This window comes from Camponotus vicinus, unplaced genomic scaffold (genome assembly GCF_025532165.1).
Source record: "Camponotus vicinus isolate PSW18456_S1 unplaced genomic scaffold, iyCamVici1.0 SCAF_7, whole genome shotgun sequence".
NCBI classification, from domain to species: Eukaryota; Metazoa; Arthropoda; class Insecta; order Hymenoptera; family Formicidae; genus Camponotus; species Camponotus vicinus.
Window position 1 is genome coordinate 14889884 of NW_028141979.1, and position 14316 is coordinate 14904199.

General features: G+C 40.0%; 2 protein-coding genes and 1 pseudogene across 2 annotated transcripts; all 3 read left to right on the forward strand.

The window, feature by feature from the left end:
* The first annotated feature begins 1774 nt into the window (after window positions 1–1774).
* LOC145974209 (uncharacterized) lies at window positions 1775–3890 on the forward strand (annotated as a pseudogene).
* Window positions 3891–5557: 1667 nt separating this feature from the next.
* LOC145974210 (uncharacterized) lies at window positions 5558–6133 on the forward strand. The gene has a single exon (XM_083104020.1). It carries the CDS (start codon window positions 5558–5560, stop codon window positions 6131–6133), a length of 576 nt encoding a protein of 191 aa, XP_082960146.1.
* Window positions 6134–10319: 4186 nt separating this feature from the next.
* On the forward strand, window positions 10320–11178 carry LOC145974211 (uncharacterized). Its single transcript, XM_083104021.1, has 2 exons — window positions 10320–10339; window positions 10617–11178. Exons 1-2 carry the CDS (start codon window positions 10320–10322, stop codon window positions 11176–11178), a joined length of 582 nt encoding a protein of 193 aa, XP_082960147.1.
* Window positions 11179–14316: the final 3138 nt, after the last annotated feature.

Below are 14316 nucleotides of genomic sequence, written 5' to 3' on the forward strand. Positions count from 1 at the left end.
CATATATTCACATTTGTTATAAAAAGGATGAGCAAAAGAAAGAGAAAATGAATCAATAAATGGTTGAGAGAGTGAATGAGTGAATGGCAAAGGAAAGCCGTAAAGCGATATATGATTGATCGTTCGCATCGAGCGTCACTGAATATTGAGTATAAGATATCGATAGAGAGGGATACAACTATTTCTTGTTTTTTTCTTCATTTTCAACATTTAGTTTTTCTTAGTAGTAGGTATACAAGGCGGGTTCTAACCCAGGGATCTCAGGGGGGTGAGGGGCGAGGGGAACCGGGGGAGGGGTAATGACGTCACGCGTGGGGTAATGACGTCACGCGGGGGGGTGAGGGCGATGGAACCGGGGGGGTAATGACGTCACGCGGGGGAGGGGTAATGACGTCACACGGGGGGGTAATGACGTCACGCGGGGAGGGGGTAATGACGTCACGCGGGGGGATAATGACGTCACACGTGGTAATGACGTCACGCGGGGGGTAATGACGTCACGCGGGGGAGAGGGACCTCCCCAGTACACCCCTCACCCCCCTCACCTCAATATAAGTAACAGCTCTCGCGGTACCCCTCACCCCAAATCGCAAGTAATATTATATTACATGCCCGGTTATCGCAATGATAAGTAATATTATATTACCCGGTTATCGCAATAAGTAATTTTATCGCAATGATAAGTAATATTATATTACATACCCTAACGCGTCGGGACATGTTTTCGCGAACAAACGGCGACCCCCAGAATCATCTTCCACGATTTTTTCTCGGAAGGAATACAACGCGTATCAGCGCCGATGTTCGGCTGCTTCGCACCTTTGTTTTAAAGATAAGAAAGGATTAGATGAAATATATATAAGGAGAATTGGATGTTTTATCGCAAGTATAAGTAATATTATATTACATACCCGGTTATCGCAATGATAAGTAATTTTATCGCAATGATAAGTAATATTGTATTACATACCCTAACGCGTCGGGACATGTTTTCGCAAACAAATGGCGACCCCCAGAATCATCTTCAACGATTTTTTTCTCGGAAGGAATGCAACGCGTAACAGCGCCGATGTTCGACTGCTTCGCGCCTTTGTTTCAAAGATAAGAAAGGACTAGATGAAATATATAAGGAGGATTGAAGCGCATCAAATCATAGTACGTGATTTGAACGCCCATCGACACGTCAGTTGTATAACGGTGTTCTGTTAGGAAGAATTTGTGTGATTAATGTATAAATATGGAAGTAGACGAAGAAGATCACGCGTTGTCGGCTGACAGTGATTGCATTAGTGACTGCAGTTCAAACTTCACGGAATATATCAACAAAATAGTGTCTGTTGCGGAAATTAATGCTCTAAACGCACATAGTACAAAATTTTGTATCATATACTTTTATTATTCCACGGGTGGTGCTTTAGCTGTATGTCTTTCGTGTATAATTGCATTGCAAGGCATGGATAGCCAAATGATGTATGCTGTTCGAAAGCATAAAAATGAGAGACTCAATGCGATGGATGGCCGATTCTGTTCAAGTTGTAGCAAGCCTTTGTATATAAGATTTCCGTGCAATATGTGCTCAATATGCACGCTGTGAAAAAACATTGAATAAGACTGTGTAAAGTGTGCGCAAGACGGAAAATTAATTTTAATATGGATAATTTTAATTATAATGAGGTCGATGATGATTATTTTGAAAATGAATATTTTGATTATTGTAAAGAGAATATCATCGATATTCTGGAGGGTAAAAAAAAATTTTTGTATAACGAACTTGATGTGCAACGAATATCACCGGTGCATTTTCTACGCGATCGCGAACTCGATTTACGCGTATCACGAACTAGTAACCACGTTGTCGGACAACGGGTCTATATCCAACGTGAACCTGCTTATCACTGGTCTTACTCCTTCCGAGAAAAAATATACAGACGAATGTTTGACGAGTGCAAGAAAGAAGAAGAATTTAGCTATGGAAATAACTATTACTGCTATGCGACGAGCATTCTACGGAAGATTCTGTGTTTCGGTAAAGCTCTGGGCATTAGTATTTGTATAGATATTGGAAAGCGCGTAGAATTGGTGATAATGAACAATTTGCGTCCTTCGCAGTATAGGCGTTGGAAATATCCTAGATATGAAATAATGTTCCGAAAAAATTGTGACAATGCCGATGATGATGATATGAAAGTTTTGCATTGTGTTCATGGAGATGTCTTAAACCTATGCTTTCAACGTTATAAACGTATGAATATACTCTCTCACGTTCAAGATACCGAACGGTATTGCTTATCGTGTGCAAAAGTCACGTGCAAGTGCTCCGTAGAAAACTGTGACGTAGTGTTTTAAAAGTGTGAAAAAAAAGACAGGAAAAAAAATGGAAAACATCGAGCAGACTGAACGCGACCTGGTGGAGCAGTCCCGCCAAATTGCCACCTTGGGCGAGTATTTTGCATGGCTGCAGCGTTGCGAGGAATTTATCAAACAGCTCGAAGAACGCAGCCGTGTCAAGCGTCCGCGACTCTCGATCGGAAGTAGACAGTCTCTGGTGGCTAAAATCGCGCGACTCGAAGGTGCAAAGACTCGATTGCAGAGACGGTTTATACCCAGCGGTGGTGATTACAGCGGCGACAATAACGGAAAGACTCGTTTGGCGAGAGATCGATACCGCGTTCGATAGTCGTATTCTGACCGGTGCTGTGATTAACACAAACTATATCGAACCTCGTCAATTTCTCGAGGATGCCAAAGACATCGTGCTCGAGCAAGTGCAAAACGTTATAAAAACACACAACAGTGTAAAAGTGAACACTATATTCAACGGTGAATTTGTGTCGGGTGATAAGCGTGCGAATAAAAGTATCAATACGAGAAACTGTGAACTCTTTCGCACGTCCGATTTACACGAGTGGTACGAGCGTCGCGTTATCGAGCCCACTCTAGCATCGTTGGAAGAATTTCAGGAACGCGATAGTGGTTGGGCATTGTCGCGAATACAGAATTTGACTGTTAATGTAAATAAATATAATTCTATGCGCGCGGGATGTTATATTAAATTGCCGCGAGAAATTACGGCGAAGAAAGCGGTGGTTAACGTGCAATCCAGAGACAATGCGTGTTTCGCGTGGGCAGTGGTCGCCGCTCTGTACCCCGCCGAAAATCATACGGAACGGGAATCTTCATATCCCCACTATACGACGGTGTTAAATGTACAAAATATCGAGTTTCCGATGACGTTGAACCAACTAAAAAAATTTGAACTTGCAAACAATATCTCGATCAACGTGTACAGCATCGAGAAAGAGAACAGCATTGTTCCGATACGTCTTTTGGAGCAGAAACGAGATAAGCACGTTAACTTGTTGTACGTGGAAGACGGTAACAGCGTCGGACATTTCGCATGCATCAAGAATCTCTCCCGACTCGTCAGTTCACAGTTGAGCAAACACAAGAATCAAAAATATATCTTTGATCGGTACGTATAATTTAAATAGTTTATGTAATTATAAAATATATGATGCATTGCATAAATCTTTAATTTAAATATTCTTTTACAGATGCTTGCACTATTTCGGATCGGAGGACAAGTTGCAGTCACACATGATCGACTGCGAGGCGATGAACGAATGCGCTATCCGATTGCCGAGCGACAATGACAAGTGGCTCGAGTTCAACAACTACACGAGGAAAGAGCGGCTTCCATTTGTGATTTATGCCGATTTGGAATGCGTTTTGACCAAGACGGAGGAGGAGGAAGAACAGCAAAATTTATACCAACATCACCAAGTATTTAGCATAGCGTATTATATGCATTGTTCGTACGACAACTCGTTATCCGTTTATAATTCTCACCGTAGCGCCGATTGCGTTTCGTGGTTCACCGAAGAACTTAAAAATTTAGCGTTACGTGTAAAGACTATTTTAACAACAAATGTCCCCATGGTAGATTTAACATCCGAAGTGGGAAAAATTTCATAGTGCAACGCATTGTCATATATGTGAAAAATTGTTTACGCAAGAAGACGATACGCGTGTACGCGATCATTGTCATTTGACCGGGCGATATAGGGGTCCCGCGCACTCAAATTGCAATCTAAATTACAAAGAATCTTTTTGCATTCCCATAGTCTTTCACAATTTATCCGGTTACGACGCGCATTTCATTATCATGGATATAGCCACGGCGTTCGAAGGGGAAATCGAATTACTTCCGATAACCAAGGAAAAATATATTTCGTTTACGAAAAATGTTGACTGTAAGGAAGACAAAAGAAAATCACGGAAAAATCATGTAAAATTACGCTTCATCGATTCGTACAAATTTCTTACAGCAAGTCTCGACAAATTGGCATCTTATCTAGACAAAGACAAACTCAAAATTTTAAAATCGAAATTTCAAAATTTATCCGCACAAAATTTCAGTATTTTAACACGGAAAGGCGTCTTTCCGTACGAATATGTCGACTCTGTAGATAGGTTGCAAGATACATGTTTACCACCGCGCGAATCATTCTACAGTTCCTTGACCGGTGAAACTATATCCGAGAACGATTACGCGCACGCCGAGAACATCTGGACGCGATTCTCCATTCGAACGCTAGGCGAATATAGCGATTTGTATCTCAAAATCGACGTCTTGTTATTAGCCGATATTTTTGAAAACTTTCGCGATAGTTGCATCAAAAGTTACGGACTCGACCCCGCGTATTACTATACTCTCCCCGGATACACGTGGGATGCCATGTTGAAGCATACAAAGATTACGTTCGAATTGCTTACCGACATCGACATGGTCATGTTTATCGAACGCGGTATACGCGATGGTCTGAGCCAATGTTCCAACAGATACGCTCACGCTAATAACAAGTACATGCAATCGTACGATCCATCGAAATCATCGTCGTACTTGATGTATTTTGATGTTAATAATTTATACGGATGGGCAATATGTCAACCGTTGCCCTATGCCGATTTTCGATGGGTCGACGACGTGTCGAATTTTGACATAGCATCGATCGCGTTAGATTCGCCTACGGGTTATATCCTCGAAGTCGATCTCGAGTACCCGCAACATCTTCATGATACGCACACTGACCTACCGTTTTGTCCGACACGCGACAAGCCGCCCGGCAAGCGGCAAGACAAACTCCTCGCAACGCTATACGATAAGAAGCGTTATGTGATACACTATCGTAATCTACAGCAATGTACGCGACACGGCCTTCGCGTTACAAAAATACATCGCGTATTACAATTTACTACACAATCTCCGTGGCTTCGCAATTATATTGAATTAAATACACAGTTTAGAACACTCGCGAAAAATGATTTTGAAAAAAATTTATATAAACTGATGAATAACGCGGTATTTGGCAAAACTATGGAAAATGTGCGTAATCGCGTCGATGTAAAATTATTAACAAAGTGGGATGGACGATACGGCGCAGAAGCGATGATCGCCAAACCAAATTTCCATAGTCGAAGCGTTTTTTCGGAAAATTTAATCGCAGTAGAATTGCGCAAATTGGAAGTAAAATTTTATAAACCAATATACGTCAGTATGTGCATACTCGACATATCGAAAGTATGTCTGTACGAATTTCACCACGAGTATATGTCTCCCCTGTATCGCGACAAATGTAAGATCATGTACACCGACACAGATAGTCTAATATATCACGTCGAGTGCGTCGATGCGTACGAGAACATGAAGCGCGATATCGCTAGATTCGATACGAGCGATTATGCCGCGGACAATGCGTACGGTATACCGCTCGTGAATAAAAAAGTGCCGGGCTTGATGAAGGATGAAAATAACGGTGCGATAATGACCGAATTCGTCGGGCTTAGAGCAAAAATGTATGCGTTACGAGTCGATGGAATGAAAGACACAAAAAAGGCAAAAGGCGTCAAAAGCAACGTTGTCGCGAGAACGATAACATTCGACGATTACACGCGGTGTTTGCACGATGAGATTGAAATGACGCGACAACAGTCCTGTATAAGATCTAAATTGCACGAAGTATACACAATTCGCGAGACGAAAATTGCTCTGAGCCCGTACGACGACAAGCGGTATATCGTACCCAAAACCACCGATACTCTACCGTGGGGACGTTATAGGATAACTTTATAAAATATAAAATTATTTAACCGTACATTTTTGTATCATAGCGCATGCGAGAGAGAGATTACTATACTTATTCTATCTAAGTGCGAGAGAGAAAGAGATAGCGTGAAAGAACAATGACACATGCCGAAGATATCGCGAGACTTATGATTAACGCGCGAGAGAGAGAGAGCGCAACGAAGACATCGCGAGACATACAACTAGCGCGCGAGAGAGAGAGAGAGAGATGCCAAAGGATGGGAGCGCAACGAAATGTGTATAAATAAATGTTTCTTTCTACAATAAAAATATAAATTTATTATAAATATGTTAATGAATACATTTGTGTGTGTGTGTTATACTAATAAAAGAAATATTAATAAAAAAATTTAAAAATAATATAATATAATAATATATATAATATAATATAATATAATATAATACAATATAATATACATGTAATATACATGTAATATATATGTATATAATATACATATAATATAATACAATATAAATTACATGTATGTTATTCTAACATGTTATCTCGATCTTCAACTAGGTTAGGTAAGGTTTCATCGTCAATAAAAGGATCTGTTATAAAATGCAGTTTGATTACATTAAGAGCATTCATATCATAATATAATACTAGGAGTTCGCTCATGTTAAGATTTTCTTCTTTCATTACGTTGTACACACGTATGTACATTGGGAAGCATTCATCGCAATCATAGATGGGTTGCACCAATGATATTGACCTTTTGCATCTTCGACAGCGCTCTACAGTGAAGGGTCCGTCGCAAAATTGATGTTGCGAAAAAGGTTTTAGGAGATTACTCCGGTGAAACATTACCGGATAGCAAATTAGGCAAAATTTCATGTCCTGAACCAGTCCGGGCATCTCTAAAACGCGACCATAGACCTTAAAGCACATTGCATTACGCAATCCGCGGAGTAGCGGGTCGAACCGCGGAGCGGGTCTATATAGCACTGGGGGGCACATGCTGAAAAACATAAATAATATCATTATCCTTTGTATTATTTCTTGTTCCTTATTTTCTTTTTCTTTATTTCTTACCTTCCTTCTTTTCTTTTTTATAATCTATTTAATCCGATATATAAGACTTCCTTCTGTTCGCTCGACACTCTTTTCAACCGTTCGCTCAACACTCGCTCGACACTCTTTTCAACCGTTCGCTCGACACTCTTTTCACTGCTATCCAATTCGATACTGACAGTTGCTCTGTTTCTTAAACGCTCATCACCTTCATCTCTACCATAGACCCTTTCCACTGTTTTCATTCCAATGTGATACTTGAAACGCGCTTACTCTCATATGTTTATTCTAATTATCATCCGTCGCTATCCATCTCTCTTTCTCTCTTACAATATTTCACGATTGTGTGTGTGTGTGTGTGTATTATACTATTAGAAGAAATATTAATAAAGATTTTTGTATTTTTTCATATATATATGTATTTCATATTTCATATATTGTATTATATACGATTATTGGGAAGGATGTATTAATAAAGATTTTTGTATTTTATATATTTCATGTATATTTTTATATGCTGTACATATTTTTTCTTGAAAATGAAAAATAAACACTGTATGATTAATTAATCACATTGTCCTTATGTATCCAAGAATTGTGCGAATTGTCAAATCCCAGCCATTTCACGTAAACCTCGTCACCCCTCCTGCGCAGTACTTTCTCCACGAGATATACGTCCGGATAATTCGCGCGATGCAACTCGTGCTCGTAGAACGCTCCGGCGATAGATGTTTTGCGATAGTCCTCGAGTAAATAGCTTACGGGATTAGTATGCTGCACTTTTACAATTTTAAACACCTTGGTTGTCCAATTTGGCGTGTAACCCTTCTCGAAAATTGTCTTGTACTTGCTAACGCGTACCGAGTCACCTACTTTGAATTTCGCCGGACCCGCGATATTTACGTGGTTGTACACCGTAGTCAAGAGTCTTTCAGCGATCGCGGGGGTAACGTCGACGGGTCGCATACCGATCGTTCGATGCTTGCGCGCGTTGTAATCCGATACGAGTCGCGGCAACGCGTGGATCCACTTGTAAGATCCGTTCAGCGTAAACATCTTCCACATGTCGTTTTTCAGCGTGCGATTGAATCGCTCAACGATCGATGCCTTCAATACCGAATACGTAGAATAGTGATTGATGTTATATTTTCGCACGAGCCGTTGCACGTCGGCATTATAAAATTCCTTCCCTTTATCGGTCTGTATGTTTTTCGGACATCTCTTGCTATCTCGAATTATCTCGGCGATAGCGTCAGCTGTTTCGCTTCCGCCTTTACTCTTGAGTGGTACGGCCCACGCGTGCTTGCTCAACGCATCGATGACTGTGAGTATGTAGTGGTAACCTCTGTTGAAACGAGAGTACGGACGCATCTCGACGATGTCAGCTTGTCACAGGTCATCGTATCCCCGCACTATGACGTGTCTTCGGGGAAAATTTTTTCTCGCCGATGCGTGCAGTTCGTTCACCAACTGCCGTTTCTCTAAACTATGTTGTTTCTTCGCTTCCCCGGTTATTCCCGATCGCCGATCCATCGTTGACGTTCGATAGTCGTTCGATAGACGTTCGATAGACGTTCCTGGCCCGTTCGATAATCGTTCGATAGACGTTCGATATACGTTCCTGGCCCATTCGTTGGCGTTCGATAGACGTTCGATAGACGTTCCTGGCCCGTTCGTTGGCGTTCGATAGACGTTCCTCACACGTTTGATAGTCGTTCACTGCCGTTCTTGATTCGTTGGCGTCCGTTGGCGTTCGATAGACGTTCGATAGACGTTCCTGGCCCGTTCGTTGGCGTTCTTTGGCGTTCGATAGACGTTCGATAGACGTTCCTGACCCGTTCGTTGGCGTTCGATAGACGTTCGATAGACGTTCCTGGCCCGTTCGTTGGCGTTCGATAGACGTTCTTCACACGTTTGATAGTCGTTCACTGCCGTTCTTGACCCATTCGTTGGCGTCTGTTGGCGTTCGATAGACGTTCCTGGCCCGTTCGTTGGCGTTCATTGGCGTTTGATAGATGTTCAATGGATGTTCGTTGGCGTTCGATAGACGTTCCTTACACGTTTGATAGTCGTTCACTGCCGTTCTTGAACCATTCGTTGGCGTCCATTGGCGTTCGATAGACGTTCGATAGACGTTCGATAGACGTTCGATAGACGTTCCTAGCCCGTTCGTTGGCGTTCGATTGTTCTCGACAAAACGAATCGGTCAAGAGCGCAACCGTGGATGTGAGATTGGAATTCGAGTTTAAGGAGAACGTGCCGACGAATACCACTGCGTACTGTCTCATTATACACGATCGCGTGATCCAGTACAATCCGTTGACCAACGTTGTACGCAAAATCACCTAAGTGTTCGCGACACAAGAGAGAGGGGAAGAGGAGCAGGATATATAAATCAAAGTGTTGCGAGGCGTTGGTTTTAGAGTGTAGTCATTCCTCGCGACGAGAGAGAGAGATCTCGTCATGTCCGTACCAACGTTTGTGGATCTGCAAGGATTTATTGTCGGGAGAAATTTTGTCGTGAAGGAAGCGGCAATCCTGAGAAAGGGATATGTTCTCTCGCATTACTTTTTCGCAAGTCCCGTACCGTGGAGAGTGCTTACAAAATCTGAGCGATGTCAAGTCTCATGGCTGATTAGAAATCATCACGGATTACAATGGGAAGACGGAAACGTTCCGTATGGCTTGGCTCAGTGTGTAATTACAACAGCTGTCGTTGGTACGATACACGAAGAAGAAGAAGAAGAAGAAGAAGAATCGTCTGTCGTGTACGTTAAAGGACTTGAAAAGCGAGAATGGCTGACCGATATACTAGACGATGCGGGAAACGGCTATATCATTGAAACCTTGGATGCAGATTACGAAGATATTGATTCTCTAAATAAATTAGATATTACCAATAGTATGCGATGTGGAAAACATGTTAAGAATTGCGCATTACAAAATGTATTCAAAATATTTAACTGGTGGTCGCAACGCCAGAAAGAATTGCAAGAAAAATAAAATATGTAAACATTAATATGTGTTATCTCTTATTTCCCCACCCTAATCCTTTCCTTGCGTTTCTAAGAATTCTTTTGTCCGAGCGCCGTCTCCCCCTTCTCCTAAATTTCAAAGCGTTAGAAGCATTGATCCCCCACCACATTATACTTTTGGAAGATGAGCGTCACGTATACTCGGTTAATTCCTGTACGATCAGTGTCGCGTTAACCGTTCACTTGGTGGTTCACTTTTCATAACCCCCCCCAGAGAAATGTACTACGTCGAAAGAAGCAGCAGCAGCAGCGGCGGCGGCGGCATCGGAAGACAAGTGAATAATTACGTGCCGACTCGTGATAAAACTCCATTGTTTGAGAAGAAATGTGACGAGTAAGTTTCGTTTAACTTCTTTCTATTTTTTCTGTTTTTACAAATTTTATTATTATTACTATTATTTAATTTTAATTTTTCCCGTAGCATTTCGTTGGAGCGTCGTGCGGTTCGTATACTAGGTAGACGATACGCATTGACTGCTACGGAATTCAAATTCCTCGAAATTGGTATCAACGTGGATCCGCCGAGTTACGTGGTGATTGCCATAGGAGATCATCGGGGAAAGGAACTGATATTATCTCTCGAAACGTGGAAGGGACTCTGTGAGCAACGTCATAACATTCTAAATCTCCTTCGGAACGGCTCTCAAGACATCTACAATTTTATAAGTGTTGGACCGCTAACAGTGCGAGTTCATACGATTAACGACGCTAAACTCATAAGTCTCGAATCTTCAGACGTACGCATGATGATGATCGAATCGACGTTACACCGTATGTTCGATCTCGATCAATGTATAGATGTAACTTTTGATCGATTGGTTAGAGTGATCGAGACAGTTGATGTCAAATTTACGCTATTCTCCAATATCGCGTCCACTGTAACGGATCCGAAAGAAGTATCGAATGTAATACGCGCTAGCGACACCTTCAACAAGCATCAACTCGTCGATTGCGAGCTGGCAGCTTTAGCTTTTAATTCTTAATATGTAAGACAAAAATTATATTTGTATACTAAATATAAGCAGAATAAATAGTTATAAGTCTATGTCATGATGTACTTTCTTTGCGTTTGGCGCGCTCTCCCGTCCCAGCTTTCATACATAACTCTTTGCGAGAGAGTTATTATGAGAGAGCAAACACTAGGAAAGAAAGAAAGAGACAGCACGAAGGAATGATACGGCGCACGCGAGAGAAGAGATAGCGCAGCGCGGCGAGAGAGAGGCGCACGCGGCGAGAGATACGGCGCGGTGAGAAAGAAGCGCACGCGGCAAGAGCGCGGTGAGATATATAGCGCAATGAAATTATTTTTGATAATTTAATATAATTTTTCTGTTTAATAGTTTCTTATAGTTTAGTAATAAATGGAGCAAAGGAAAGAGAGAGGAATTTTGAAAATAAATAAGATTTTTTATATTAATACTTTTTTAATAAAAATAAAATGTGTATTATACAATGTGTGTGTGTGTGTGTGTGTGTGTGTGTGTGTGTGTAAAAGATAATGTAAGAAAAATTTAAAAGAATTTAAAATATAAAAATATAAATGAATAGGAGGGCAACGACAACGGCGATGTGGTGGTGTCGATGAGAGGCGATGATGGGGCGGCTGGGTGGTGGAAGAGAGGTGACGGCGCGGGGTGATGGTCGGTGACTCCTTCTGCACATAAAAAATTTATTAATTATTAATTATTAATTATTATTTTAATAATTTGTAAATAAATACCTACACATGCGACCTACCTCCAATTAATGATCAGCATCCGTATTAGAATCAGAATCAGAATCAGAATCATAACCGATGGTATATTCTAGATATAGCAACCAATGGATATGTTGATGGATTCCTTGCATCCTTTTAGAACACGCTTGTCGATTCCCGCCTGGCAAACAGCAATCTTTGCAAATGGCTGCCTCTAATCTATTCCTCTCTGTAATCCGTATATAAGATTGTAGATTGGAGGTTGCGGTTGGAGAATTTCCTACACCAAGTTCGCGATTTCTTAAATATTGCAACACCGAAGACATGTTCATTGATTTTTTTTTAGCTACCATTTTTACAACACTTGCTGAATTTTCACATTCATAAATGTCCACTGTGCCAGCACAATCTTTGAAAGTTTATTGAATGCAAATAGGACACAGACCGCATGAAACTTTGAGACACTGAGGCTTTGCATTTGCAGCATCTTTCTTCTAATAGGAAAACGTATCGTTGAGTCTCATGTTTACGCACAGCACGAGCACGTGAAAACAAGTCTGCTACTCGTAGAAAACACGCTGTGCAAAATTTTTCACTGTTAAGTGTTTCACTGTTAAGTGTTTCATAATAAAAGGAGATGCAGCACATTTTTTGAATTAAGTCGATATCGCGAATCAGCTCGTTTTAACGCTCGCACCTGTATCTCACATAGTTCCTCACTTAGTTCCTCATTGCACTCGCTGTCGTAGCCAAAGTCTTCCAAATGTCCTATCTCATCATCAGATGAGTCTTCAACATCCACAACCTCCACATTTTCAACATCTATTTCGATATTTTCATCATCAGATGAGTCTTCAACATCCACAACCTCCACATTTTCAACATCTATTTCCATATTTTCATCATCTGATGAGTCTTCAACATCCACAACCTCCACATTTTCATCACTATCTTCGACGATAATAACCTCTTCTTCTATATTCATTTTATGCACTTTACTCTTACGTTCACTGCACGAAAGCTGAAGACTTTTTGACATGGAGACAGACACTCTCCATAAGTTTCAGCCCCCATTTCTCTCAAAACTTCCATGAAGTAATATCACAGTAATGAAATCAGGCACTATCTATTTTATATTGTTTATAAATTCCAGCAGCCGAACATCGGCGCTCACCGTAATGTAATATCCACGAAGAAACATGTCCCGACGATAATACTTTTATATACAAAATAATGAGAGGAATCAATTGGTGTAAAGAAAACAATTGTTTCGAAGAAAAAATATGTAATTTGCAATTAACAATTACATATTTTTTCTTAAAAACAACTGTGTGTTTTCTTTAAACCAATTGATTCCTCTCATTATTTTGTACATAAAAGTATTAAGGTAAGATAATCGGAAAATGAATATTTTACTAGATATTTTATGGTTTATGTAAAATTAAGATATTATTTTAAACCTCATAACTCGAAAAGTACTCAATGAAAAAATACTTTATTATAGTGTTTTGGAAAGCTCTTGAGACAAGCTACAAGAATATGCAAAAGTATATAGGGTGTCCCATTTAAAAAGTTGGAGGTGACCTTCAGGTGACTCTTCAAGATAAAACTAATGGCACCATCTTATGTCCCCTTTCAAGCCATAAAACTTTTATTTGAAATATTTTTTGAAAAAACTTCTCCTTTTCGAGATATTCGCGTGTATTGATTAAAATGGTCTACCCTGTATATAAGTAATCTCGAAAAAATAGCAATTTCTAAAAGATAACGCAGTCTTTTGTTTATTTATCAATCTACAACTAAAAATTAACTACTTTTTAACAGTAGTTAGTAGAAATATTAGTAGTAGTAGTTAGTAATAGTAATAGTAGTAGTAGTAGTTATTAAAAAAGATATTTTATGCCAGAGACGGTCTATTCGTGTGCTGGTTGCTTTTAAAAATACCTTCTCCCAGAAACGTTTGCATGTGCGTTCTGGTTATTACAAAAAGATACTTTTTATACCAAAGACGGTATATCCGTGTACTGATTGCTTTTAAAAATATCTTCTCCCAGAAACGGTTTGCATGTGTGTTCTGGTTATTAAAAAAAGATATTTTTTATACCAAAGACGATATATCCGTGTATTGATTGCTTATAAAAATATCTTCTCCCAGAAACGGTTTGCGTTCTGGTTATTAAAAAAAGATATTTTATGCCACAGACTATCTATTCGTGAACTGATTGTTTTTCACATCAGATGCGATTTGCATGTGCGCTCTGGTTATTATAAAATATAAGACATTTATGTTGTTAAAATATTATCTATTGTATCATATAATATAATTAATTTCTAATTAGATATAGATTTATAAACAAAAGACTGCACTTATTTTACAGAGATTTTACTTTTTTCTAAATTATATAAAGTGATATAATAACTGATA

Bases quoted from the DNA above. Each gene is read 5' to 3' on its own strand.
- LOC145974210 (XM_083104020.1), top strand. From the start codon at position 5,558: ATGTGCATACTCGACATATCGAAAGTATGTCTGTACGAATTTCACCAC.
- LOC145974211 (XM_083104021.1), top strand. From the start codon at position 10,320: ATGAGCGTCACGTATACTCG. The intron at 10,340-10,616 runs GTTAATTCCTGT...TTTTTCCCGTAG, and splicing joins ATGAGCGTCACGTATACTCG to CATTTCGTTGGAGCGTCGTG.